The sequence below is a fragment of the Haemorhous mexicanus genome, chromosome 3 (assembly GCF_027477595.1).
Source record: "Haemorhous mexicanus isolate bHaeMex1 chromosome 3, bHaeMex1.pri, whole genome shotgun sequence".
Classification (NCBI taxonomy): Eukaryota; Metazoa; Chordata; class Aves; order Passeriformes; family Fringillidae; genus Haemorhous; species Haemorhous mexicanus.
In genome coordinates, this window is record NC_082343.1 from 42918022 (window position 1) to 42943931 (window position 25910).

At 36.1% G+C, this 25910-nt stretch overlaps 1 protein-coding gene across 1 annotated transcript in view; it reads right to left on the bottom strand.

The window, feature by feature from the left end:
- Positions 1–23487, bottom strand: part of WDR27 (WD repeat domain 27) — an 89321-nt gene extending 65834 nt beyond the window's left edge. The window contains exons 1-18 of the mRNA XM_059841531.1: positions 23178–23487; positions 22188–22329; positions 19875–19999; positions 19292–19405; positions 18514–18565; positions 17953–18023; positions 16930–17044; positions 15463–15595; positions 12395–12498; positions 11894–11961; positions 10847–10980; positions 9369–9445; positions 7798–7876; positions 7204–7275; positions 5937–6040; positions 4722–4811; positions 1704–1825; positions 992–1125 (exon numbers count right to left, since the gene is read on the bottom strand). Coding sequence (XP_059697514.1) covers positions 992–1125; positions 1704–1825; positions 4722–4811; positions 5937–6040; positions 7204–7275; positions 7798–7876; positions 9369–9445; positions 10847–10980; positions 11894–11961; positions 12395–12498; positions 15463–15595; positions 16930–17044; positions 17953–18023; positions 18514–18565; positions 19292–19405; positions 19875–19999; positions 22188–22329; positions 23178–23360 — 1919 coding nt within the window. The 5' untranslated portion in view covers positions 23361–23487. The remainder of the gene's footprint in view (positions 1–991; positions 1126–1703; positions 1826–4721; positions 4812–5936; positions 6041–7203; positions 7276–7797; positions 7877–9368; positions 9446–10846; positions 10981–11893; positions 11962–12394; positions 12499–15462; positions 15596–16929; positions 17045–17952; positions 18024–18513; positions 18566–19291; positions 19406–19874; positions 20000–22187; positions 22330–23177) is intronic.
- Between the last annotated feature and the right edge of the window lie 2423 nt (positions 23488–25910).

Consider the following 25910-nt stretch of genomic DNA (forward strand, 5'->3'; position numbering starts at 1 on the left):
ATGAAGTTTCCTCTGGTCCAATTTACCCTGCTGAAAGAAGCTGATTAAAACAGTTAAGTTTTTCCCAAATGCAAGAACAATTGTTTGAATTGGCTGAAGTACCTTGCTTCTACACTGCAGACTGCTACACAGACAAATACCTCACAGGGCATGGAATGGGTAGAATTTCACATAGAAAGCAAATCAACTAACAGTAAACTGAAATTCATCAAATACAAGTTATGAGAAAACTGAACCAAAGTAACAGAGGGAGGGGGATATAGAAGAGTACCCATTATTTAAAAAAAAAAGGAATTTTATCATGTTTAAGAAATTTTTTTGACACAATGCATTTGGTGCTTGTCCTATATATCTTCAATTCAAAGTGCAACTCATTTAAAATTCAGGCAGGTATTGTGGACACACTGAGCTGGACACTGTACATTCATTCTTATCTCTTAGAAATTGAAGTTTATGTTTTAGCAAATTGGGTTACCTTTTTACTGGTTTATTAATATCCCCATAAACTAAGAATTAACAAGTAAAACAAACTAGGTAAGCAGATTATGGAAGAAAACTATGACATAATTCTGTCTGACCATTTAACATTTCAGTGAAGTTCCACATACCAGGTTCATGCCTCAATCCAGGAAAGAACTCCTATTCCTAAACATATTTAAGCTTGTGCTTAGTATATTTTTCTGTGCAGCAGCAAAACTACAAAGGAAATAGAGGAAGAAAATAGACCAGCTTTTCCCATCTAAGGATGCAGTCCAATACTGTCTAATATCATCAACAGACAGAACATACCACTCACAATATCAAGACTTCAGTGTTGTAGCCCTAATTCTTTTTGTTCTTTCTTCAAAACAAAGATATTTTGGAAGTAGCTTTTACTATTTGTTCAGCTTTTTATTTTCTGTAATATTTTTCCCCCTCAGCTCACCTCACATCACACAAAATTGCAGATCAAACTTCACAAGAACTTTCACTGGTCTGTTAATGAACTCACCGTTTTAGGTCATCCTTGGTCGTGTCTAGATGGAAACTTAAGAGATGAAATTCAGCTCCACAACACAGCAATATAAATGTATCTATAAAATAAAACTGTGCAAAGCATACAGTCTTATGGAACTTCTCTTTACCCTAAAACATAAAGGAATAAGAATGGATTCAAACATAAATATTTTTTGTCTGAGATTCCTTGTGTTAAGGCAGAACCTCCCTGTCATCCTGATCATAGGCCAGGAGGTTAAACTCTACATAGCGGCCCTTCCTATTTTTGACGTCTCTTACTCTCAAAAAAAAAGATTTCATTCTGCTTAAATTAGCTGGCAGTAAGTATATCTGTAGTCAATTGAATCTAATACAATCTAGCTTCATACTCTGAACTTCTTTTTGAATTGGGGAATGGACTAAAGTCAAGCAAAGCTGAGCCAAAGAAAATATTACATACAGATCAGACAATAAAACCCAAACTTCCAGACATGTCCACTAGGTTTGTTTTTTTTTTTTAACAAGGTTGATTTTTTTCTTTTCCTAAATTATCATGAGAAAAACCTAATTTGGAGTCAATGGAGATCATCCAGATCATTATATGGGAGTGGGAGTCACCACTCAGTAGCTCTAGAAATTGGTTCTTTCTACAAAGCTTTTAAAACAGAAATAGATGAAAGTGCAAAACAGTGTTCTCTGTGTCCAAATGAATGGAAGTTTCCAGTTACCAGAATTAGGGCAGGTTCCTTATTGCAGACTGACCAGACCCTTAAAGTTCTGTCTTCTGATGCAGAAACTAACCACTTCCTGTCATGACTCCAGCCAACAGAGTTAACTGCACCATCATGACCTAATAAAATAACAATGTCTTGCATTAATAAATTTCTCTAGATTTACTTGTATTGTTTTAATATAATTATACACAACAAAAAAATACATTCTAAGTACAGTTTTCAAATGGTTGGGTTAAAACTGGTAACAGTAAACCAGCCATTGAAATTTTCTTCCACCAAAAAACAAAGGAAAATATCTCTCATTAATCAACAGACAAACATAATTCCAACTCTAATATTTCAAAGTTATTGGGAGAGCACTTTCAAGAAATATCCTTGAAATTAAATTTAAGCAAAGATTCAGTATTGGAAAAAAATCTGAGTATTGTATTATAATGAAATTTTATATTAAACCTGGTCTGAAAACCCCTTAAGACATAAAAAACAGTTGAAATAGTTTGGGGTTTTTTATTAACCTTTTATTACTGAGCTAGCTATTTTTGGCATATAAATAAAATGAGTATGCCACTTCAATGGCTTGTTAAAAACAAGATCGTAAACTTACAAAGAAAGAATTTTAAAAGCCAGAAACAATAGTCAAAAGCTAAAATTATTAATTTGATCCAACCTTATGTTGAAGCTGATAAAAAAGATCAAAACAGAACATGCCAATCAAGTTTTACAGACTTTGATGCATGTTATTGCAATTTGTCAGATGAAGTCTGATGAATTTCATCTAGCCTTAAAACATTCCAAGTTCTTATGCTGCCCTCTTGTGCACATTTTATCTTTACTCAACGTAAATTTTATATTAAAAAAATATATTTTCCTTTAAATTACAGGAAGGCTATTAAATATATCACAGCAATTGAGATATTTCATTTTGTATACATATGTCTACAGAAAGTCTAATAAATGACATATTTTAATTCCCAGTTACCAAACAGCTGTAGAGTTTTCACCTGAAAACTGCACAGGTACTGCACAAATACAGATGTAAGTATTATTCTTATTTTGTTCATGACAGAAAGATTTATTAAAAGGCTTTGATTTTCTAAAAATATTTGGAAGTCTTGAATAATCTGCATTAAAGAAAAAAAAAACACACAAAACCAATCAAACAAACAAACAACCAAAAAAAAAAAAAAAGAGAAAACCACAACAGAATATATGAAACAGTTTTCCAAAGTAGTAAGGAACCTGAGAAACTTTAGGAAAATGTGAGGTTTGGAAAATTGGAAGAGCCACGCAAAAAAAGCTTAAGCATCTCTGCTCTCCAGGCCCCACAGTCCCAAAGCACAGTGAAGAAGATGCCAGCTGGCTTGAAAGAGCCCAGTAAAATTCAAAACAGGCATTACTCAGGGTTCCCCAGCCCTGGAGCACATTGAGAAGAATAGCAGCTGGTTTTTTAAAATGACTTCTTCAGAAATGCCATGTTGGTTGTAACTCTTTACAGCTGTTCAACATTACCTGCACTTCACTACAGGACACAGACACCTGAAGAGACACCACTGAAGAAGAATGCAGAACTACTTAAAACTGTAACTGAACCCTTCAGGGAACAAGACTGAATAAATTAGGCTAACAGCAAAACTGCTGTTATACCATTCCTCTGATGCTACCTTGCCATGACTTTTGATAGGCAGCAATATTCAGATGTTAATACTGCCTCGAAACTGAATTTTTTTAGTAGAATAGATACAATTTTCATTCTTGATAAAAAGAAAATTTTACATTGCCATTGATTGCAGCTCTAAGTAAGAATAATGCATCATGGTTATCACATATATTATGACAGTACTAAATCAAGAACATCAAAAGTAGAAAGTAAACAGGTGACTGCACAGTAATCTGAGCAACCCAAAAAAACAACATGAATGAAACAAACAATGGTTTGTGGTTCCTAATCCCATGCATTACTTTACCTGGCGTTCAACATTTATGTTGCTTTTGGAAAGAACTGCATACATGTTAGAATGTGGTTTACAGTGCTTTTCAGACTTGTGCATTATTAAAAAAAAAAAAAAAGACATAAATGATTAAAGGCATCAATGAAGTAAGTCAGTGAAAAACTTAAGAACTTGCAATTGTAGAAAAAAAGACTCTGTCCACAAGGCATATTTTCATTAATTTCCTCACACAAGAAGGATAATGCCAGTAATGTTGCCTCCTTAATGTCACTTCTTACACTAAATATAAAGAAACTTACTCAAAAAGAAAACTGTTCCCACAAATCAGTTTTCAGAGTTATTTACTGAGAAATAATTCTCTAAATTATCTTTAAGAAATCTGGTTTTAATACTTGTTTAGGTGAAATAGTAAAAAACATTTATTTTCCATTATGAGCTTTCAGAGAAAATTCATGTCACAGGACCGATTTAAAGTCATACTATTAACAATTATTAAAAATTTAAGAGATTGTTCCTGTAGAAATTTAGACATAATCTGGTGTTGAAGACTCATTTAAAAGCATACATGTTTACACATGCATACACTTCTGTAGTTTTGGATTTCTTCTTAGGAATAGCCCCTCTTTGTTTAAATGGTTATTCTCCAGAAGTCTGGAGTTGCAAAGCAAATACATCTTTTGCCAAGTCATCACAGTCAATTTTTAGCTAATAAGATACCAGAACATACTGCTACAATATACACACACATTATTATTGCAAAATATTGCCTTTATTTTTTCTCTTTAATTATTGTAATACATATTATACATCATTATGAAGATTTCAGTACATATCATCATAGATTGCTTCTTACCCCACAAAAAATTGAGAAATGGGAACATCTGGTAGTCACTTTAATTCTAGGACAAAATTAAGCAATCAGAGAAACAAATTTTTCATCTTGAACCATCAGTATTTCCTCTCTCTTGCTATCAGGGTGATGTGAGTGGAATCCATGCCATTTTAGATTACACTCAACCATCAACTCAACTCACATCTTTTATAATATAATTCATAAATTTACCTGAAAAAACATTATGCACATCAGTGAGATTGGAATTGAATATCAGCACAGTTTTGTCAGCCTGGCCACAAGCCAGCAGCTCTCCATCCCCTACAAAGAAGAGCATTTAATGATTTACATCTGAAAGTAAAAAGCAGCTAATATGCTGCCTCTTTTAATCATAAAAATCATGTATGTCACTACAACAAAACAAAACCCAGATATTCATTTCATATGTTTAACACTACTTTTTATGAACATCACAAATTAGCGTTGCAGAATTTGGTAGAATTTTGTTGGCAAATTCATTTCTTGTCCTGACATATTCTCTAAATAACAAAATTTTTTAACTCAGAAAAAAAAATCTGAAATTTTTGCTAAACTGGGGTTACTTAAGCCTGTGTGTGCATGCATGGGTGTGGAAGAGACAAAGAGAAAAAGAGAGAAAGATGTTTCTTCCTCAAACTAAAAGAAGATTTATACTTACAACGTACTAGCAAAACACTCTTGGGAACAGAGATGGCTGGAATGTATTTTAGCAAAGTTACTGATTGCATCTAATTGCTTTTATTTCCTGAGGATGAAAGTTGTTGTCCTCAAAACACTTACATAGATTTAAGTTTTTAAATATTTTGAAAATATTTTGCCTTGCAGGGTGTACATTGACTTAATTATATATGTGGTAGAATGCTTGATTGCTAATCTAGGAAGTGTTTTCTGCTTAATCATATTTACATTGGAATTGACTAAACATATTGCAAGAGTCATTTATCCAAAGCAGTTAGGAAAAATTCCTCTCTTTGTATCACACAGGAGAATTCCTTTTTTAATATTTCAATTTACAGTAATTGAACAATATTTATATAAGAAATATGAGTATTTTGAAACAGAACTTCAGTATCTAATACACCCTAATGAAACTAAGTAAATGTGATAGAAAATAAATTCCTTAGTGAAAGAACTCTTAATTTTCAAGTAGTAGTGGGAAAATCAAAGAATAAATTCAAAAGAAAACAAGACATAAAATCAGAAATAGAATCCTGTTGCATATGTTGTAATGGTTTGCATGGTTTTGCAAGATAAAAAATTATGATCAAACAGTATGTGGTGTTGCCAGAAAGTTTTCTGTGAATTTATCCACACTAAATCCCCTGTCTTTAGAAACTATGCCTCACAAATTTTGGATTTCATTCTGCACACTGACACGACTGCACTTTTTACAAAGCCTGTACTTACCAGAATATTGAACACAAAAAATTGGGGTTGGTTTACAAGTAACAGATATCTCTTTCTCATATTTGATTGGAGGATAACTTTCCAATGGATACTCTTTATTTTTACTTCAAAAAAGGAAAGAAAGAAAGAAACAATTACATCTTCATTTCAGTTACGAAATAAATGTGCCTTTGAAATTATTATAAACATCTTTATATAAATATTTGCTGGAAAAAATATGTCAAAGCCAATGTGAGAGCCAAATTAATTTTAAATTGTTATGTTTAAGCTACTCCTACCAGTAAGAGTTGTGAATCCACAAGATCAAGAATTAGCATTGTCTGGCAAAAAAATAATTTCTTAAGTCACAAAAGTATTTAAAGAATGTAAACTCTACCTTGTTTACAAAAACCTAGTGGCAAAATGCAATATTAACTTAAAAAAAAGCAATTTAAATAAAAACCCACACAAAACTTTAAATATTAAGTAGCTTAACCTTTGTAAAATAGTGCTAAACCAAAGTTGAAATTATCTGAAGTATTCACGTAAAGACTTCCTATGTGTGCAAGGTTTACAAAAACTTAGTCTTGAGCTATTAAGTGGGTTTCTTAACACTTTAGCAGCTCTTTTTAAATGAGAAAAATTATGGCATCAATCACTCTTTACTTTCAGGTTTATATTACATAAAGGAAAGACTATATAATAGTAAAGAAAAAAAAATGTGTGCAATATGCTCATTTAACATTTCATTCCCCAATTAACATGAAAATGCCAGCTTTAGAAAAACATTTGCTCTTTGTGACCAGTGATAAAAATTCTACTGGTCAGTTTGTACTATTACACATACTCTGTTTAAATCCATTGGAGTAAGTTTGAATCAACTTTAGGTAACAAGATTTTAGGGGTGAATGAGGGACATGATCTGAAATCACTTCTCCCGGTGCCACATTCAGTTATTTTTTGAACTAGAACTGCAGCTTAAGAACATGTTGGGACTTAGCTTCCAACCATATTTAGCACCTGTTCTTCCTACCAACACAAATCCAAGAAAACAGACATGCATATTTTCTTTTATATTAAGCACTCAAGTCTAATTCACAGTCTGATAAACCAAATCACTTGCTGAAGTGATAAATTTTATATCAAAATTACCAAGCCTTAGTTCTAGTGGCAACCCTCACTTAAAATGACAGAGGCATTCTGTCATTCCAATGACAGAAGCATTTTAAATTTTTGTTTAATTTGTTTTAATTTGTTCCTCCTTTAACAGAGATATTAGATGACCTACCATTTACAACTGGTCTTCCACTTTGATGCCTCTTTTTTTTTCAGGTTAGTATTTGGAGCAAACATGGCCATTCTACGAGAGACAAAACATACACTCTTATATGAAATATTAAACCTTGCATGGCAGAAACAGCTTTTTTCAAACAAAAGCAATCCTATTGCCTTCTTACTATTTATGTCTGTGGGTAACGTTAATAGATAAGAGAATGTAGACTTTGATGACAATATAAATGTCAAATATTCTAATGTCTGAGTTTGAACATTGATTTCTGTGAGTTATTTGTTGAATAGCACATTTTGAAGGTCAAAATTCATACAAATAAAGTTCTCAGACAATACTTTCTGCAAGTTGAAAAAGCAAGAGTCTAGTCAGATGAAAGAATCAGGATGCCAAATATGGATTTCAAAAGGAAGTTGGACAATGACCAGAAGCTGTGAACATTTTGGTTTACAATATGTTTTTAAAATTCTTTTGTTAGATATCATCATAAGTATTTTTCACAGGTGATTAATTTCACAATCATGAGACTACATAGTTATGTGAAAAAGTATCACACACCAATAAGACAGGGAAAGTAGTAATATTTATACTGACCGTGGTGCTGCTGTATATCCTGATGACTTAATTTTACTATGGAAAACCAATGGTTTATCCTTCACTGTGTTCTTCACTCCTGTAGGAAAATAATTTAATTTACCTTAAAAAAATTTTAACATATTTTTACAGTGAAAGTAGATAGTTTTGCACAATATAAATACTTGATGTTTCCTTATGTTACAAAACACATAAATGACCAATCACCCTAAAATAATGATTACTGAGAAAAGGAAAGATATATGAACTGTTATATTGTATAACATCTTAACTCCAATTACATAAATAAGTAGGAACTTCTTTAAACTTTGAAGTTGCAAGAATACTGTTCTGAATCACTTTTTTCACCATTCATTTCAGTTAGAAAATGTGTTTTCTAACTGCCTCTGCTCAGACTTTGTATGCATTAGCTGTAATGCATTCACAGCCTATATTTGGAATAAGGAATGGATCTAAAGATCATTAACCAGCTGACTGGTGGGTACCTATAAGTATTTGTGTTCCTACACAGCTCAGGTGATGGGTAATGCCTGCATGCCCAGTGCTGTACTAGGAAGCCCAATGGGCACCCCTCACCTCCAAACTGAGTATTTCATATCAGCAGAAACAAACTAAACAAATAAATGTTGTAATGGGGGAAATTTTGTTGATATTCCAAGGAAAAAAACCAAATGCATTGGGAAACATTTACCCATGCTGAGGGTAGAAGTCCCATCAAATGCCACTAACTATCCTTTCTCTTAAAGCAGCAATGAGAGACAAAAAAGGCCCTTCCTTAGAAGCTCCCAGTACCACACACGTTAACAGACCAAAGGATTTTATTACAGCACTTTTCTATCTGATCATGAGATGTCAACAAAGGCAGCACAACTGACAATGCTGGCTGTCCAAGGCAGCCTGGAATTCTAGATAAAACTCTGCAGATGCATTCTGAAAATACCATAAAACCTTAGAGATAGAACCTCTGACATTCTAACAGGCACAATACATGCAAATGGTAAGGATGAAAACACTTATTTTAATAGTTTTTGAACTTTATTGTGGTTCACCAAAAAAAGTTACAGGTTCATCAATGGAAACTGGACATCAGATCCCTTTTTTTAAGCAGCAGAATACTGAGACAAAAATTAACTTCCTAAACATCCAGTATTGGCAGAAGATTTTTTAGAATAACAAAATATAGCAAAACATCTGTTTGGTATATTTCATAACCAAAGTTAAGTAAGAAATGACAAATTATAAAGAAAGTTACTGCATGCTATGGAAAAAGAATTACTTACAAAAATGTAAACCTTTGACACTCTAACACTTTTAAAATTCACAGAATATTCTCAGACTATGGTTTTTGAAAAAAGAAAAATACTTAGAACTATAACTTTAACTACAATTGCATGTGTCCGATTTGAAATTTTAACAGAAGTCTAAAATTCTTCCTACTAAAGTAAAAATATAATGCAACATATATTTAAAATAAAAATTAACTTACTGATTGTATTAGGCCAGCTGGAAGTCAGCTACTGTTATTAAAAATATAACTTTATTAATTAATTTCAGAATTGGTTTATACTTACCAAGTGTTTTACTGGAAGGTTCTTTCATGCTCTTCTTTAAACCTTTACACAATGGAGAATTTGCCAATAAAGTACCCCTTTAAAAAAAAAACAATTGATCAATGCAATGAACAAAAATGTCAGATTAGAAAAAGGTGCCAAAACTCCTTTTTAGTTATTTGTCTACATGTGTGTGTGTACATGTGCAATAGCAATGAGATTTTAACAAAAACAAGTTTGGCATAGTGGATCAGCTAACATCTCAGATACCCAGCAGCACAGACAAGCCTTGGCCCTGACTCAACTCACAGACCATTGCTTTTAACATGCTGGATTCCAGTTTTGTGAATATTGACTGAAGATTTTATTTTAAGCACTGAAATTTGCATTTCAGTGTATATTTCAGGGGTTTTTTCATCTTCAAAATGTTAGCATTTTCTCATAAATTATTTCTAGGGACATAAAGGACAAGAAAGTAATAACCAGCAGGGATTAACAAAGGGGAAGTCATGCTTGATCAGTTTGATAAACTTCTGTGATAAAATGAGTGGCTTGGCAGGTGAGGGGAGAGCATATGAGGATATTGCCTACTTTGATTTCAGTAAGACTTTCCACATTGTCTCCCATAAGAACCTCACAGAGAAGCTGATGAACTGTGGTCTGGAGGAGAACACATTGAGCTGGATTGAAAACCAGATGAACAACCAGGCCCAGACTGTGATGATCAAAGTCTAGCTGGAAAGCAGGAACTAGTGGAGTAAATAAGAAGCTATAACTCTATTCCATATGATTCCATGGGTATAGTAGTTCCATTCAGCATCTGCATTAATAATCTGGGTAAGAGAGCAGAGTGACTCTCACCATGTTTGCTGATGACTCAAAGCTGAGAGGAGTGTCTTAAAGAGAAGGTTGTGTTATCATCCAGGGAGACATTTATTGTCTGTATAAATGGGCTGACAGCAACCTTGTGGAGCTCAACAATGTGAAAGGCAAAGTCCTGCAGCAGAGGAGGAACAAGCCCATGCAGTACAGGCTGTAAAACAGACTCTAGATCCAGGCTCTGTGCCTCAAACCCAGCAGCAGGACAAGAGGCAATACACAAAAAAATGAAACACGGGAGGTTCTCTCTGAACAGTAGGAAACACTTATTTACTGTGAAGGTGACTGAGCACTGGCACAGGCTGCCAAGAAAAGTTGTGGCAACTCCCCCCATTGACATATTCTAAAGTTGTTTGGACATTGTGATGGGCAAATGACTGCAACTGGCTCTGCTTGAGTGGGGTGGTTGGACAAGAAGACCTGAAGAGGTGCCTTCCAAACTCAACCATTCTGTGATTCTGTGATTTCTCCCTCTCAATACAACTAAAGCATGATAAGAAAAGAAGTAAAATCAAACCATGTCAACAAGCAGTAGTGCAGAAAACCATATGACACACTATAGTGCCAGATAAACAAATCCATCATCCAACATGGAGAGAAAACATTTAATAATTCTGTACCTGGCAATAACTGATAGATTTTTCTCATTTCCACATGGGAGAAAATCACTCTGCTGAGTTCTCACCAATGCAGCAAGGTTAACTTCCAACACAGCAATCATATCTTCAAACATCGAGGCAATCAAGCATAAAACCTGCAGCAATCACCGTAAATTAACACTCCATTTACTTAATAATTTAAGTTCAAAACATAATACATTTATAATGAAAAATAAAATCAATTTCTTAAATTTATAAAAATTAATCAAAAATATCCATGGGTTTAGTCATGAAGAGCATTAGGTGCTAGAGTGTTTAAAGCTATCCTTCAAAAATATGCCTATGTTGCTTAAATGTGTTTTAACAAACTTACATATGTAACAGTGATGGAAATTCCAACACCACCTACACTGGAGACAATTCTGCAGTAAGAGTTGTGAGAAGAAGTACACATGGAAGAAAGATTGGCTTCAACATGATAAGAACATGCTAAGAGCTGAATTTAAACAAAATCCTTCTCTAAAGCAGAAGCCTTCTATGTTAAATATGTAGCCTAGACTGAGCTTACATCTGTAGGAAAACTGCAATATCAAAAGTGGAGCATACAGATAAGAATTACTTCAGTTTTCTTAAAATCACTTTTAGTGACTTTCAACAGAAATTTTCTCTCAACCCAAATAATTTTGACAGACCCTTTAGAAGGATTCAGAAGTAGCACATCCTAACTTTTTTTTTGAGAAACAAGGTATAACAATGTTTATATGTTTTTTTCCCTTAAAAGATTTCCTCTGCTTCTTCAGTGGTGATTCTTGACATTCAAGGTACACCCTGAACACTGTAACAATTCATCTGGTCCTTATTAATCACTTTAGACTGTATATAACCCGTGATAGCTTCAAAATAGCAGATTCCATAATGAAGAATCAACCATCTTCAAAGAAATTACTGTGTAAATCATATTAAATAACACAAATCTGTGCACTAATCTGTTAGAAAAATGTGTAACTATTTATTGAAAATAACTGTAACTGTTAATATTTATTAAAGCAATGTTTACTGTATACTCACCTTTCCATTAGCTGCCTTCCTTGTTAATGCACATGATCTGGCAATCCAAATGCTGAGGTCACTGTAATCTTTACCAAGAAGATCAAAAGTGCTATAAAATAATACCTGCATTTCACAAGAAAAAACCCTATCTCTAAGACACAGACAAAAAAATCACTCATACTAATTTGACATGACCCAAATCCATTGTCTTTAGAGTATATACTTCTATTTTACCCTCAAATTATAATGGAGTAGAATTACTTGTATTTAACACTTAAGAACTGCAAAATTGAATAAAAATTCACAGCTAGAGACTACACAGATCTAGCAACAACGTGTCTTCTGAGAAAAGTCACCAGGGCCAGGAAAACATACAAAAACTATTAGGAAAAAAACATTTTTTTAAAAACATTTGGTTTCTATTGTATTCTGCTATTTCACAACCTAATTCTTACATTATTTATGTCAGGTAACAAAAGCAATCACATTACCATGTAATCATGTATCTTTTAAACATACCTCTGTAAGATAAAAGAGCTTCTAACTCAAAGTTTGCCAAATTAATTATTAACAAGCCAGTAGTGGTTCCAATCCAAAAGTAGCTAGTATTCTGGGAAGAATATCTATTAAAACAAGGAGAAAAATATCTATGAGTAGGATAAAGAAGCTTTTCTTACTACCATAAAACAAACAAAATCAGGTTTTTTAATTCTCATTGCCCAGTCCCAGTGCAACAATAATAATGCACACATAGAAAAAACATACTAAATTTAAAGCTTTTTTTCCCCAAATTTGTATCTCAAAGTTTCAAGCGAAATTGGTGAAGTTTTGAAAACTGGAGAGCAGTTTTCACAATCCTTGAGCAGAACACAATCCTTGATTCATGTCAGTGCTTCTCGGCACATCCAAAACTGCACAGGAAATACTTTTCTTCAAAAAGTTACTGTGGTTTGTGAGAGTTGGGAGATGCTGTAAAAGCATTGCATACACAAAAAGAAAATTCAAACCAAGAGACAAATCCACTCATAGTTAACTTTAACCACTCTTATATGAACACCCAAAACACAGGGAAATTCACTGTATGTTTTTACATAATTAAAGTAAAAGAGAAAAGGCAGCACAAACGGAAGGGAAAAAAACTCAGGCAAGTCTGTAATGTCTGTCTCAGCCTGTGCTAAGTGGCAGCACTATTGCAGCTGGGTAATGAAATCCAGCTTCTGCAAGCACCACAGAGTAAACCAACAGATTTGTTAATTTCAGTTAACAGCCTCACAGAAGAAATATATTATCAAGCGTAAGATAAAATCCTAACAAAATAACAGTTGTCATTCTCAAAAAAAACCCAAAAATTTTTTGATGTCACAGTAAACAAAAATTGGCATCAACATTTTAATAATTTTTTCAAATAGGAGTCAGTAGACTTATTAGTTTGATTTAAAATCAGACCACAAAGGTTGAAGTAAGGATATGGAAAAATATGAAGCTGTAACTTTATTCCAAAAAAAAAAAAAAAAATTAAAGAAATAAAGCCCCAAATGTAGACAGTCAAATCTGTTAAGAAGCAGGCTGGAATAGACAGTTTCATTTCTGGTTTGTGATACTTTTACATGATATGAATAATTTTATTTGTGGTTTGCACTACTTTCATTACAGCAGTAACAGACTGATTTAATTTGCAAAGTGTCACTATCAAGTTATTATGAACACTACAAAGTGATATATCCAGGAAGCTTAACTAACTCCAACTTTAAAATAATAAAATCCATTGCAATGAGATTGTTCAGTGTCAAAAAGCTTAGGAAAGTGGGAGATGCCTAATTTTGGACATCAGTGTTCCAAAAATGTTTCATTGTTGCTTTTCATTGCAGGCAGGAAAAGCAGTATATGAGGGATTGCTCAATTGTTCAGACAAATCTGAAGCACCTTCTAAAACCAACACACTCTTTTTAAAAAATAAATAGAAAAGAATTTTTATAAACACAAACCTCTCAACCCAAAATATAATGGAATTTAATTATTAGTAAGAATTTAATGGCCATGGTTTTTATAAGCAGAACAAAACCTTCAACTGCAATGTGATATCTGAAAGAACAAATAGACCTAAGATGTACGTTGTGTAGCAGTAACAGGTTGGAATGGGAAAGTGATGTTTTCTCAATTCAGAAAATTATTTCAAATAATCTATTACTGTGGATCCATTTCAGGCAACCATGTCCCCAAAGGGGATTGAAAAATAAATGAGACTGAGTTTCAGAAATTTCCAAAGGCAAATGTTAAAAATGTTACACAAAACAGACTTCTACAAGGTACAATCTATTTTATCCAGAAGAGCAGAGGTAACTTGTTCATGAGCTGTAATTTGCTGTCCAAGGAGAGAACATGAGAGTGGCGGGTACTGGATTATCAGAGTGAAAAACATACTAAAATCCTGTATATGAAAAGAGAGCAATTCAGATTAGAAGCAAAATTGAACGAGTCAGTTCCTTCACTAGGGACATGGTGGATTCTTTATTGCCAGAAACCTTGTCATCTTTAAAGACGTGCTGCTGTTCAAATCAAACTTACAACTGCGATGAAGGCAAAGCGTTGATGCTTTGAGAGTGGCATTATACAAGCAATAAGACAGACTGTAATAATTCATCATCTGATCTTCAAGTGCTGTCACTGCATTAAAATATGGCTGAGATGTGCATCTTCAAAATCACTACTGCCCTTCTCTCAATGGTGGTACTTCTAAATATGCAGAGATCATGAAAATAACTGTCAATAATTACTTAAATTAACATAAAGACAACCAAAATTGTCCAGTACTGCTGGATACTTTTCTTCTTTGTTCATCAAAAGTTATTTATATATCTAACCAGAGATTAATCAGTTCCATACGAATAATCAACCACAGAGCAAAGGTTAGTACAAGAGTTTTCTAAAACATGGTGTGGCTGAGAAATTTATACAGGTGACAATCATAAATTACAACACGAACAGGTGGTGTTTTGAGACAGATCTTGTGGTAGTGTCCTGAACAGATCTCCAGGTGCCTGATAATATGGTTAAACTTCTCTTCAGAAAAGAAATGCAATGTAAGAATTTATTCTACCTGGCTAACCAATTCCATGGGAAAGAGTAAAAACATCATGTTCTGAAACATCTGGCAGAAGTTTGAGTGGAGCAGGTTATGTAGTTCAAATATTATTTAAACTTGGAAGACAAACTGACACAGTCACACAGTGGCTGCATCAGATATTTCTTTAGGAAAGCAAACTGAAAAAAATTTTGATTTATTAATTACTTTTTAGCTCATCTTCCCTGATCAGCTGGTATCAATAGATGTTACATGGATATTCTCAATGACATTTTTATAAAATTATTTTTCAGAATAAAACCCAGTTTTAACTTTGTATCAGCTTGTGCACATTATCATCCTAAGAGTAGGACACTAAAACTTGCAGATCACTAAAACTGTTATTTGATTTTCCTACTGCATCTTTCAAAAAATACAAATCTGCCATGAAAAAAATCCAAGAACCAATAGGAACTCCGAGAAATAAATTTGACTCAAATACTAGGTGATATTTTAAAGGACTTACATGTTTTCTTCATTATGGAAACACACAAAAAAGTCACAATGCTCAATTAAGAGGATAGGCAATGATGTTTCCACTGATCCTTCTGGTCTCATGTTGTCTGTTTTGCAAAGCTTGGAATTATTTTGCCCTTCACCTAAGAAAGTCAACAATACCAGCTATCAAAATACTATGAAATAAGGGAAACAGACAGGATTCAAGAAAGAATTTGTAGTAGTCGTGAAAAACTAAGACCACACTCAAGAAACTTCTATTTCAAAAGATGGATATTTCCTAAGAGCCAGTTTTCCTCACAATTATTATAGTGAGGTTTTTTCACATACCTAGAGACAAAATCCAAAGATCCTACTAATGAACTGAAAATGAGTTTGCAGATTTTAGGTGTTTTCATCTCAAGAAATGACACAGAAAATCAAATTCCAACAATCCTTAAATATGCTGAGTACATTTCCACTTAGCCTAAAAATTGTCTTTAGACTAAAGTTACAACATAATCCAAAAGCAAGATAAAAATCCACCTCAGTTCCCTGTTCCCAAGGAGTCTTCAATCCATTCTGCACGTGTAATTCACACTCAGAAACTACCAGCATCAAATTCAGCATTAGATACAGATATTGCATCACTCTCTTTCAAACATGAAAGTTAGATCCATAGATTTAAAATAATAACAAGAAATGTAGCAGTCTTTCTCATTAGGGTAGGACTTCAGGATTATTAGGACTTCAGGAAGCTGGACCACTAAGGACATAAGAATTCAACAGTCATTGATCCAGAAGAAGACCAAGTAAGGAAAACCAGGTTTCCCTTTCCCTAGGAAAGCCACAGCAGTGCTGAGGGGAAAGGAGTCTGCACCTCATCAGGGAGACGGTGACCTCCCATTGTACCAAGGCTGTCACCTACTCATGGCCATCCCTAGGCACAGCAAGGGAATGATCAAACCAGTCTGATACCAGGGAATCACCCTGCTGGGGTTACCAGGGCAGTCTTCAAAGACTTCTATGTACTCCATGTTACAACACTAGAAATATCACAGCCAGACAAATATAATATTATGAAGGCACTGATATAGATTTAAAAAAAAAAAAAAAAAAAAGCAAAAAAAGAGAATCATAGGAACTTCAAAGGCAACTGAGAAATAGTACTCTGTTTTGACAAGGGATTAATTTTTAGGCACTGATTCTGTTCTCACTGAGGACAATGAATTAATCAAAAGAAATACTTAATAGTGCACATGATGCAATGTTTCATGAACAAATGCACTGGTCAGGAATTTATTACAAACATACATGCATTATTCCTTCTAGGTACACCAATACCCAAATACATATCAGCTTCAGTAAGAATTCCATATCACAGTCTAAGACTCATAAGTCTACCACTTACAATAAATTATCATGGTAAAAAAAGAACACACTCAGCAGCCAGTAACTAGACTATACCATAAAGAGCATTCTAGGAGCATTGTGTTACCTATCTCTTTGCCAGATTTCCACACTTTATTACAGAATTTCTCTTGCTCTTTCTTTAGGTCGATATGTGCTACACAACGGTAATTATGATCACTGATTAAACTGAAGCTCCAAAGCTGCAAGAAAAAGAAAAAGCAATTGCAATAACCTTTTGACACTAAAGATAAAGCTTACATGAATACAAACTAAAGATCCAATATTTAAAACCATAGACGTAATTAGTGAACTTTTGTGCATGGCATCTCACCTTGGACAAGAACTCCAATTAAATGTATCCCTAAGACTGTTAAAGATAATCAAAGATAATATATTCAAAATTAGCAAAAGCAGCAATGATCAGTTTGAGCTGGGCAACTTATTCCCACATGTTTATGTGTTTTGAAAAAAGCTCCTTATAGACTACTTCCCACAATTAAAAATCACAGCTAACATGCTTGTAATTGCTCACTGGGTCATAGGGGTCATTAATTTCATTTATACCTTTCTCATTTTAGACACCACTACATTTAAAGCTTTAATTTTCTTCAGGATTACTGAACAGTAAGACTGAAGAAAAACATCTGGGAATTATCACGTAAATATATTCTTACCATTAAAGAAGTGATGAAATGGATATTCATATTTACCACATTTTTATTAGAATTCTCACATGCTGAAATCATAGCCTCTTTCATTTAATTGCTGTGCATTTCTTTTTTTGGCCAAAATAGGAGAACCTTATTTTTCACCTTTTTTCTTTCAAAACAGATATATTTATAGCCTTTCAGAGTGCTCTTCTTACATAATCATTTATTGTGCTCTTAAAAGTTTTTCTGGTTTTCAGGAATAATAGAGGCCTTTCAGTTGTAATAGAGGCCTTATTCTCCATTTATGGTTTACACTAAAAGCACTGAATTATGCTTACTAAAATAAGTCTTTTAACAATTCAAAAAACTTAGGCAGCTTGTGAACCTTTCATATAGACAGAAGCATCAATACTAGCTGATTCTTGACAAAGAGACTGAGTTTAATGAACAATTCTTACCTGTCCCTCAGCACATCCTGTGATAATCTGTTTGTTTTCTTCATCAATTAGCAGACTTAGCAAAGGAAATGCTGCTCAAAAAAGAATGATATAAGCATTTCTAGAGTAGGCATAAATCAGATATTTAATTGAAATACACAATTCAAAACTGAATCTTCTTTATAAAGACAGGTGGAAAAAGCCCTTACTGCAGTTGTCATGGTTGCACAGAGCTTTGTGTGCCTCAGCCTTTGTGCTGCTGAGTGCTTTCTGTTTCCAGGTCTCTGGACTGCCCATCATCAATGCTGCTATTGCAGTGGTTTCATGCACCCTGTCACCCAAGCTGCTGTGGCATGGTTTAGAGACTTGTTTATGAAAGCACACTAAAACTATCCACTGGGAAGCAGACTTTAAAGGAAAAACTATTTACTGTTGGCTTTAAAGGATAGTATGTTTACTGCTACCTTGTCTACAAGAATTGTTTTCACTAAATCAGCCCCAAACTTCTATAATATTCATAAATTATTATTTATAGAGGAGGCTTTTTCTATGGAAAAATACATTTAAAAATAGAAAAATTACCTGTTATTATTCCTGACTGATATATTAACTGGCTGGTAGAATAGTCCCACACCTTTGGATTAAAAAAATTAAAAATAATAAAGATAGGTATCTACTGAAAACACAACTTTTAACAACCATCACATAGTGAAAACAGAGAAATGCAAGCATTGAAAGTGATGTTCTTAGAAAAGAATTTTTTTCAGCACCTGTCTGTTTCCATTTATGAAGGGTTTTGTCCAACTGGTAATCATGTCTGGTGAAAAAGGGCAAACTCACATGATATGGGTACACAAAGTATCAATTTTTCTTAGGTTGATCTCTCAGTGATGTTAGCTAAATTTATGAAAAGGTATACACAAAAAAGAAAACAAAAGAGGGGAGGGGTGCATTGCACACAGTAACCCAGTCCAATAATCCCAAAAAGGAAAATTCAAATTTATATCAGCAGAATCATAGGGAAATGTTTTCCTTCAGCTCAACATACTTGAAACACTTCAGTTACAGCCAAGTTGGTCACAATATTTTACTTCTATTTGCCAGATGATAATAATCACTGAAGTTAATACTTCAGTGTGGAAAGTTTTGAATATACAAAAGCTGCATTGTTCTTTTAAAAAAAAGTAATTAATTTTTGTTATAATTTCCCAAGCAATTCGAAGAACAATGTCCTTATCTCCATAAAGTCAAAGATATTTTTTACTTAATCTTCAGAACATATTTAAAGGGGAATAAATAAGAATACTTCCCATATTCACTAAATTATTCTTTTTAAAGTTCATTTCTACAGTTTCCTTGCCTTAAAGGTTCTGTCTTCTGACACTGATATGAGCATACTTTTTTCCCATGTGCAAAACTCAGCGGCAGTCACCGGAGCCAAATGTCCATCCAATTCAGCTAGTACAGCTTCATTCTGTGATTAATCAAGTCAAAAATAAAAACAGAATGGACTTCAACATAAAATTGACAATTAGGTGTTTTAATAATTAATCAATCTTGCTAAATATTGTCAAATTTGTTTTTAAAATATAACTCAGTAAGATTTCTCTTACTGAAACTGAAGCTCTGTATACCATCCTGCTGGCAAAGCCACTATACATTACTTTTGCTTCTTCAGACTGAATGATACTGGAACAGTCTTTCAGATGACCTAAGAATATTTTCTACTTTTAAATTATTGAGATACTGTTTCATTTCAACTCTTTAAACATAGCCTTCTATCTGACATATGATGCATTATCAAGTACCAGTTCCTACCTTTTTTATGCCACAAAATTATTGTTTTTGCTTAATTTTACTAACATTTTTGTATCATGATTTTATTTGAAAGTGAATAAGTAAAAGAAACACCAGTACCACGGCTCCAAAGAATGCTATCTCACCTTTGCACTTAACATGTAGATCTGATTTCCAGCACATACTGCCACTTGTTGATCATCTGGACTAAATCTTATATGAAGCACCATTCCCAAAAGAGTTCCTATAACAATTCCTCGAGGTGTAAACCCTGCAGCAATTGTATTGTTAATGAGACTCAATGAAATATAAAAATCTGGTGCAGTGAGATTCTTAGAAACTTTGCATAGCAGTTACTAACCACAGAGCTGTTCCAGTTTCTGTCAGGGATATGTACAGAAAAACACACTGTTTACATACACCAGGGTATTGGGGAAAAAAGCAGAGAACTATGGACCATCAGAATTCCTCCATCTGCCCTGTTGCCTAGACATGTCTGTCACTCCTTATGGTATTAATAATTCCCATCAAATCATGCTTTCTTGCTTCCATTGAAGATTGCAAAGGAAAGGATTTTTGGAGTAGGGTGATGTGCCTATGGAACCCACTAGTGCCATGTCCATTTTGGAGGTAAGAAATCCTAACTGAAGCCCAGCAAAACACTGCTTTGAAAAATACTTCTTCTGGGAGAATGTGCCAGTCACTCAGCCAAAAAGTAAAGAGGATTTTTCTTTTCTGCTTTTAATTTTTCTGTGGGAAGAGGCTGAAAGAGAAAGTACACCACTAAATATCATTACAGAGTCAGATAAGACTGGATCTGAAAACAGGTCATGTTTCTATCCTGTCTTCATGATTTCATTATGGTCATCTCACTGGTTCAAGCAGATTGGTTTCTGCTGATCCCTATTTTATAGTGCTGCCTTTAATGATGTGAGGATACTTTGGATATATCATTAAATTATAGGATTTCATAGGGAACAAATTACCTAGAATACAAGCACAACTACAGGTGTCCTTTCAGGCTTTCATATTAGATGCTGTGGAGTCTTTTTACAATTGATTAACAGGTCAAGGTCACATGAAGAATTCCTTAACTACTTTGACACAGTTTATAAGAAATAATATGAGAAAACGTGCCAAGAATGTGCAGAGGACAGACTGTGGAGACAAAGTCTCTACAGCTGAAGAGCCTGTAGATGGAGAGAAAATGAAAAAATCAAGCAGCAGACAATCTGGATGCTGAATGCCTTTGTATCAAAATTACACACATTCTTTATCTCTCTGCTACTTTCTATCCTATCTTCCAATTTCCTCCAAATTCATAGTCCCATTTTATTCCCAGTTCCTGAAGTATCCTTTCATTGTCTATGTTACTCTTACATGGATTAAAATTTAATACTGACCTTTATTTATAAAAAGCACTGATATTGTTGTTTTCTTCACAACATTAATTTTCATATTATACAGATTTGCAAATTCAAACTGGAGCAGAGTACAAGAGAAGTCCCTCACATTAAGTCATCGGCAAACCTCTAAATATAGATAACAAGGAGGAAACTTTCTATAGTGTGGGACAATGCCATGCAACTTTAAATATTGTCACCAAAAGGGGACAGACTGCCACTGGGAATCCAGTGAATCATGACTCTGGGGATCTTGCTTTGTTTTTTTCTTTCTTTCATTATTCTTCTACTTTACAATGAATTTAAGCTTTCAGAGAGGTTAGCACTGGTCCCTAGAATTCAATGCCATTGGTTGAGGCTCCAAACCAAGATGGTGGTCAGGACACTAAAATTCCTATTTTCTGTGCGCTATGTCACCACAATGCTCTTTCACTCATGCACTCTTCTCCCAAATCAGATACTTGCATTGGTCTCTCTCACGCACACACACAAAAACGGATACAAAACACTAGTTCCACAAGTATTCCAGAAAAGGAAGTACTTTGGCATTGCATGTTTAATTATGCAGTACTGCGATGATTAATTTTTCTTCTGTCCATTTTATTCCACAGTGGCAGAGCGTCACTGCCTCTGCAGCGCTTCTCTGTTCGCTCCGAGGCGAACAGCACAGCACCTCGGCCAGCTCCGGACGCAGCTCAGCATCGCCGCGGGGCCGCCGCCTCCCGGCGCCGGTGGCTGTGACAATGACAGGACGGGCCGTGCTGCCGGCCTGGTTCAACTCGGCATTGCCGAAGAAGAGCAAGAGAGAAGCACAGCATTATTATGGCTGTTCCTGCTGCTGAATCTGAGTGTCTGAGGAGTGCTTCTCAGAAATAAAACAGTCTTGTTATAGAAGGAGCAGTGGGAGAAAAGGAGGTGTTGGGTGGCCTTCCAAGGTTGCTGCTGCTCAGAAAGTGGCTGGACACTGGTCTGAGTGATTGGTGGTGAATGGCTGCCTTTGCATCACTTCTTTGTTCATACAGATGACACATATATATTATATAAGCAATACTCTACCTTCTTGCACTTTCTGCGTACATTCATCAAGATTCCACACTATCACACGTTCATGAGAGGCAGAGCAGACAAGAAGTGGATTGATTTTGCTTCCAAACGACAGTGCAGAAATTGAGTAATGATGCCCTGACAAATATAATGGCTGACAAATGTAGATAAAGAAGAGTTAAATTAATAACTTCAAACAAAGATTATGAATCATATAAAATTACAAATGGGACAATTATTAATTTTTATTTACAGCTTCAAAATCACCTAAATTACAATGCAACTGTATTGGTTTGGCTGTGGTGGAGTTAACTTTTTTCATAGCAGCTTGCATGGCAAAATGCTTTGAATTTTGTGACAAAAACAGTGATGATAACACAGCAATGTTTTGGCTGTTGCCAAATGCTATTTGCACAGCATTGAGGCCTTCTCTTTTTTCCCACTTTTTCTCAGTTTCCCCATCCCAATAACGAGCTGAAGATGCTTAAGAGGTTGGGAGGGGACATAGCTGGAACAAATATTTCCGTTTGCTGAACTGGCAAGGGGATATTCCCCACTATATGATGATGTGCTCAGCAATAGAACTGGGCTATTGCATGCAAGAAGGTGTTGAGGGCCTGGGACATTGACTCTAAGATTGCTCAAAGCCTCTACTGGGATTAGTCTGGTTGTACGGGGTGCCTTGGTACAGCTTTTTTCTCTCTCTTCCCTTCACTCATTAAACTACCTTTGAATCTACCTGTGACTTCTCACTTTTTCCCATCCTATGCTCTCCCCTACCCTGCTGGGAAGGAGTCAGCGGGAGACTGGGTAATGGTTTAGCTGCCAGCCAGGGCCAACCCACCACAACAGCTTATTTTATTCTTATCACAGTAAAAAAGTTCATAAAAATGCTAGTACCCTTCCAGCATTGAAGTGAAACCTGACACTTCTACATTACCCTCAGATATTTTATTTATAAATTAGCTTAAAGTAGCAGCCTACCAAGGGTTCTAGCTTTACCTGAGCAGTGGCTGTGTTCCAGACGCACAACCCATTGCGACTCACAGGGAAAGCGCAGTGATGGTGTCTGCACGCCAGCTGAAAGAGCGGCTCCGGCAGTTTGCCTTTAAACAAATGTTTCTCGCAGACAACGGCAGGATGGCGGCTTCCTCCAGAGGAGCAGCCGGCCCCGGAGCGCTCCATCCTGCGGCTGTGAACGGCCCCGCGGCAGAGCCGGACCGCCGGGGCCTCCTTCCCCCGCCGGCTGCGTCTGCCCGCGGGGGCCCACGGCTCACGGCCCCGTCGGGGCTCACTCCCGCTGGCAGGCGGAGAGCCCCGGCCCCGGCCCCGGCCCCGGCCCCGGCCCCGGCCCCGGCCCCGACCCCGGCCCCGGCCCCGACCCCGGCGCACCCGGCCCGGCCCGGCCCGTAACCAGGGCAGCGCCGCCGCTGACGGGAGGCCGGGCGGGACAGCCCTCGGTCGCCCGCAGAGCGCGGCGGGCCGGCGGCGGCAGCCGCTGTCCCCTCACCACGGCCACCCGGGGCTGCTTCCTGGCTCTCCACAGCGATGTCGTGGGCTGCACAGAAAGCAGCATGGCCAGAAGGTCCAGAAGTGTCCCCCTCGTGGGATGCCAGCTGGAGCACCGCGCCCAGCGCTGGGGATCCCTGGGCGACACAGACATTGGAGCGGGACCTTAAGGAAGAGGTGAACATCTCCTGTAAAGACAGGAAGAGAGATTTGCGTTCTTCACGGAATCACAGAGTCAGAATGGAAGAGACCACGGTGCATCATCTGGGTCAATTTCCCTGCTCAAGCAGAGTCATTCTAAAGGACATGGCACAGGACTGCATCCAGACAATTCTTGAATATCCCCACATTCATATCTTGAGAGAGATTCCACAACCTCTCTGGGCAATCTTTTCCAGTGGATGGTCACCTGCACGTTCTTCCTCATATTCAGGTGGAACTTTTTCAGAGTGGAAAAGAGAAGGCTCTAGGGGCACCTTACAGTACCCTGTGAATATATAAAGTGAGCATATAAGATAGAAAGAAACTTTTTACCAAGATCTGTAGTGTCAGGATAAGGGGCAAAAATATTAAACTAAGAGGGGGTTGATTTGGACTGGACAGAGGGGGGATATTTTTTTACAATGCAGGTGGTGAGGCACCAAGCAAAACAAACCTTCTATTTTCCCCAAGTTTATGCATGATGCCAAATTGGAGGGAGCAGTCAGAAACAGGCTGATGAGAATTTCTTGGAGTCCAACAAGAGTAAGTGGAATCCCATGTCTGGCACAGAGTAACTCCATGCAAGATGAAATGCTGAAGGATGAAGAGGCTCCCCAGGAAAGGATCCAGACATCCTGCTGGACAAGATGAGTATGAGCCACCATGGTGCCCTTGCAGCAGAGGCAGCTAACTGCATCCTGGGCTGTGTTAGTGAGTAACCAGCAAGTTGTGGGAGTGATCCTTCCCCTCTATTTGGCACCTGTAAGGCCATGCCTGCAGTGCTGTGTCCAGTTTTGGGGATTTTGGTACAAGAAAGATCCTGACATACTGAAGCAGTTCTAGTATAGAGCAAGAAAGATGGTCAGGGAGCTGGAGAAAATGATGTACACAGAGAAGGTGAGAGAGCTGGGTCTCTTCAGCCTGGAGAAGAGACAGCTGAGACTTGATGGTTGCCTACAACTACATAATTGGAGGATACAGGAAAGACAGACTTTTCTCAGAGACACTCAGTGATAAACTGGATCCTGGGGAAACCTAATTAGAGTCGTACCAAATCAGTATTTAATTTTTTAAAATATCATGCCAGTGGTTGAATATCAGAACAAGTTTCTGAGGAGAGGTTGTGGATCTCTATATCTGGTGTTGTCCAGAAGTCAAATGGACATTACCCTGAGGAACCCAATTTAATTAGAACTGTTTTGAACAGGAAGGTGGATGAGAGGAGTCCAGAAGTCCCTTTCAATCTGAGTTATGATTTTATAACCAAGTTTTTGATCTGCAACAACTTAAACCATTTTGATGCAGATCAGTCAATATCAACCTCAGGTTCTTTTAAAACAGATACTTTCTATAGGGATGTCTTAATTGTGTCTGTCTGTAATTAGCACTACAAGCATTTTTGCCCTATATAAGCATCTGATATATATTATCACTGACAACTTAGTCCCCCGTGCTTGCTAGTTTTGCCTGAGAAAGTACCAGCCCTAATTCCCTTTAGTGTGTGCATGTGAATTTGGATAAAGCCACTATATTGAGAACCAGCTGCACAGAGGCAACTCAGTGCACTGCACATGACACTGTTTTTCTGAACTGTGACTCGTGGCTGGGAATATTAGAGAAAATTTCATTCTTAATAAGCTGGTGACAATTTTCATGAGCAATACAGTGATGAATGTGTTGTGACAGTTTAGTCATTGGGAAAGAAAATACAGCAAAAATGGTGTTGTTCTGACATGCAAACAACGCCTGGGAATCTTAAAGAACTTGTTCTGAAACAAGTTGTGTCTCTGTAACTGCTTCTAGGCAGTTAAGTACTGTTTTTTACAATTTTTCCTGACTTTTTTTTCACCTTTCAATGTTTGTAGCTATGATACTGTCAGCAATCTACTATCCATAACAACTAGCAGCAATCCAAAGAAATGCCAGAGATCTTTGACTGATTTCTTGACTGATCATTACTGACATGTAAATGTGCAGAAAGAATTTTATACCTCACCACACCCCCATGAAACACCTCTGACTATT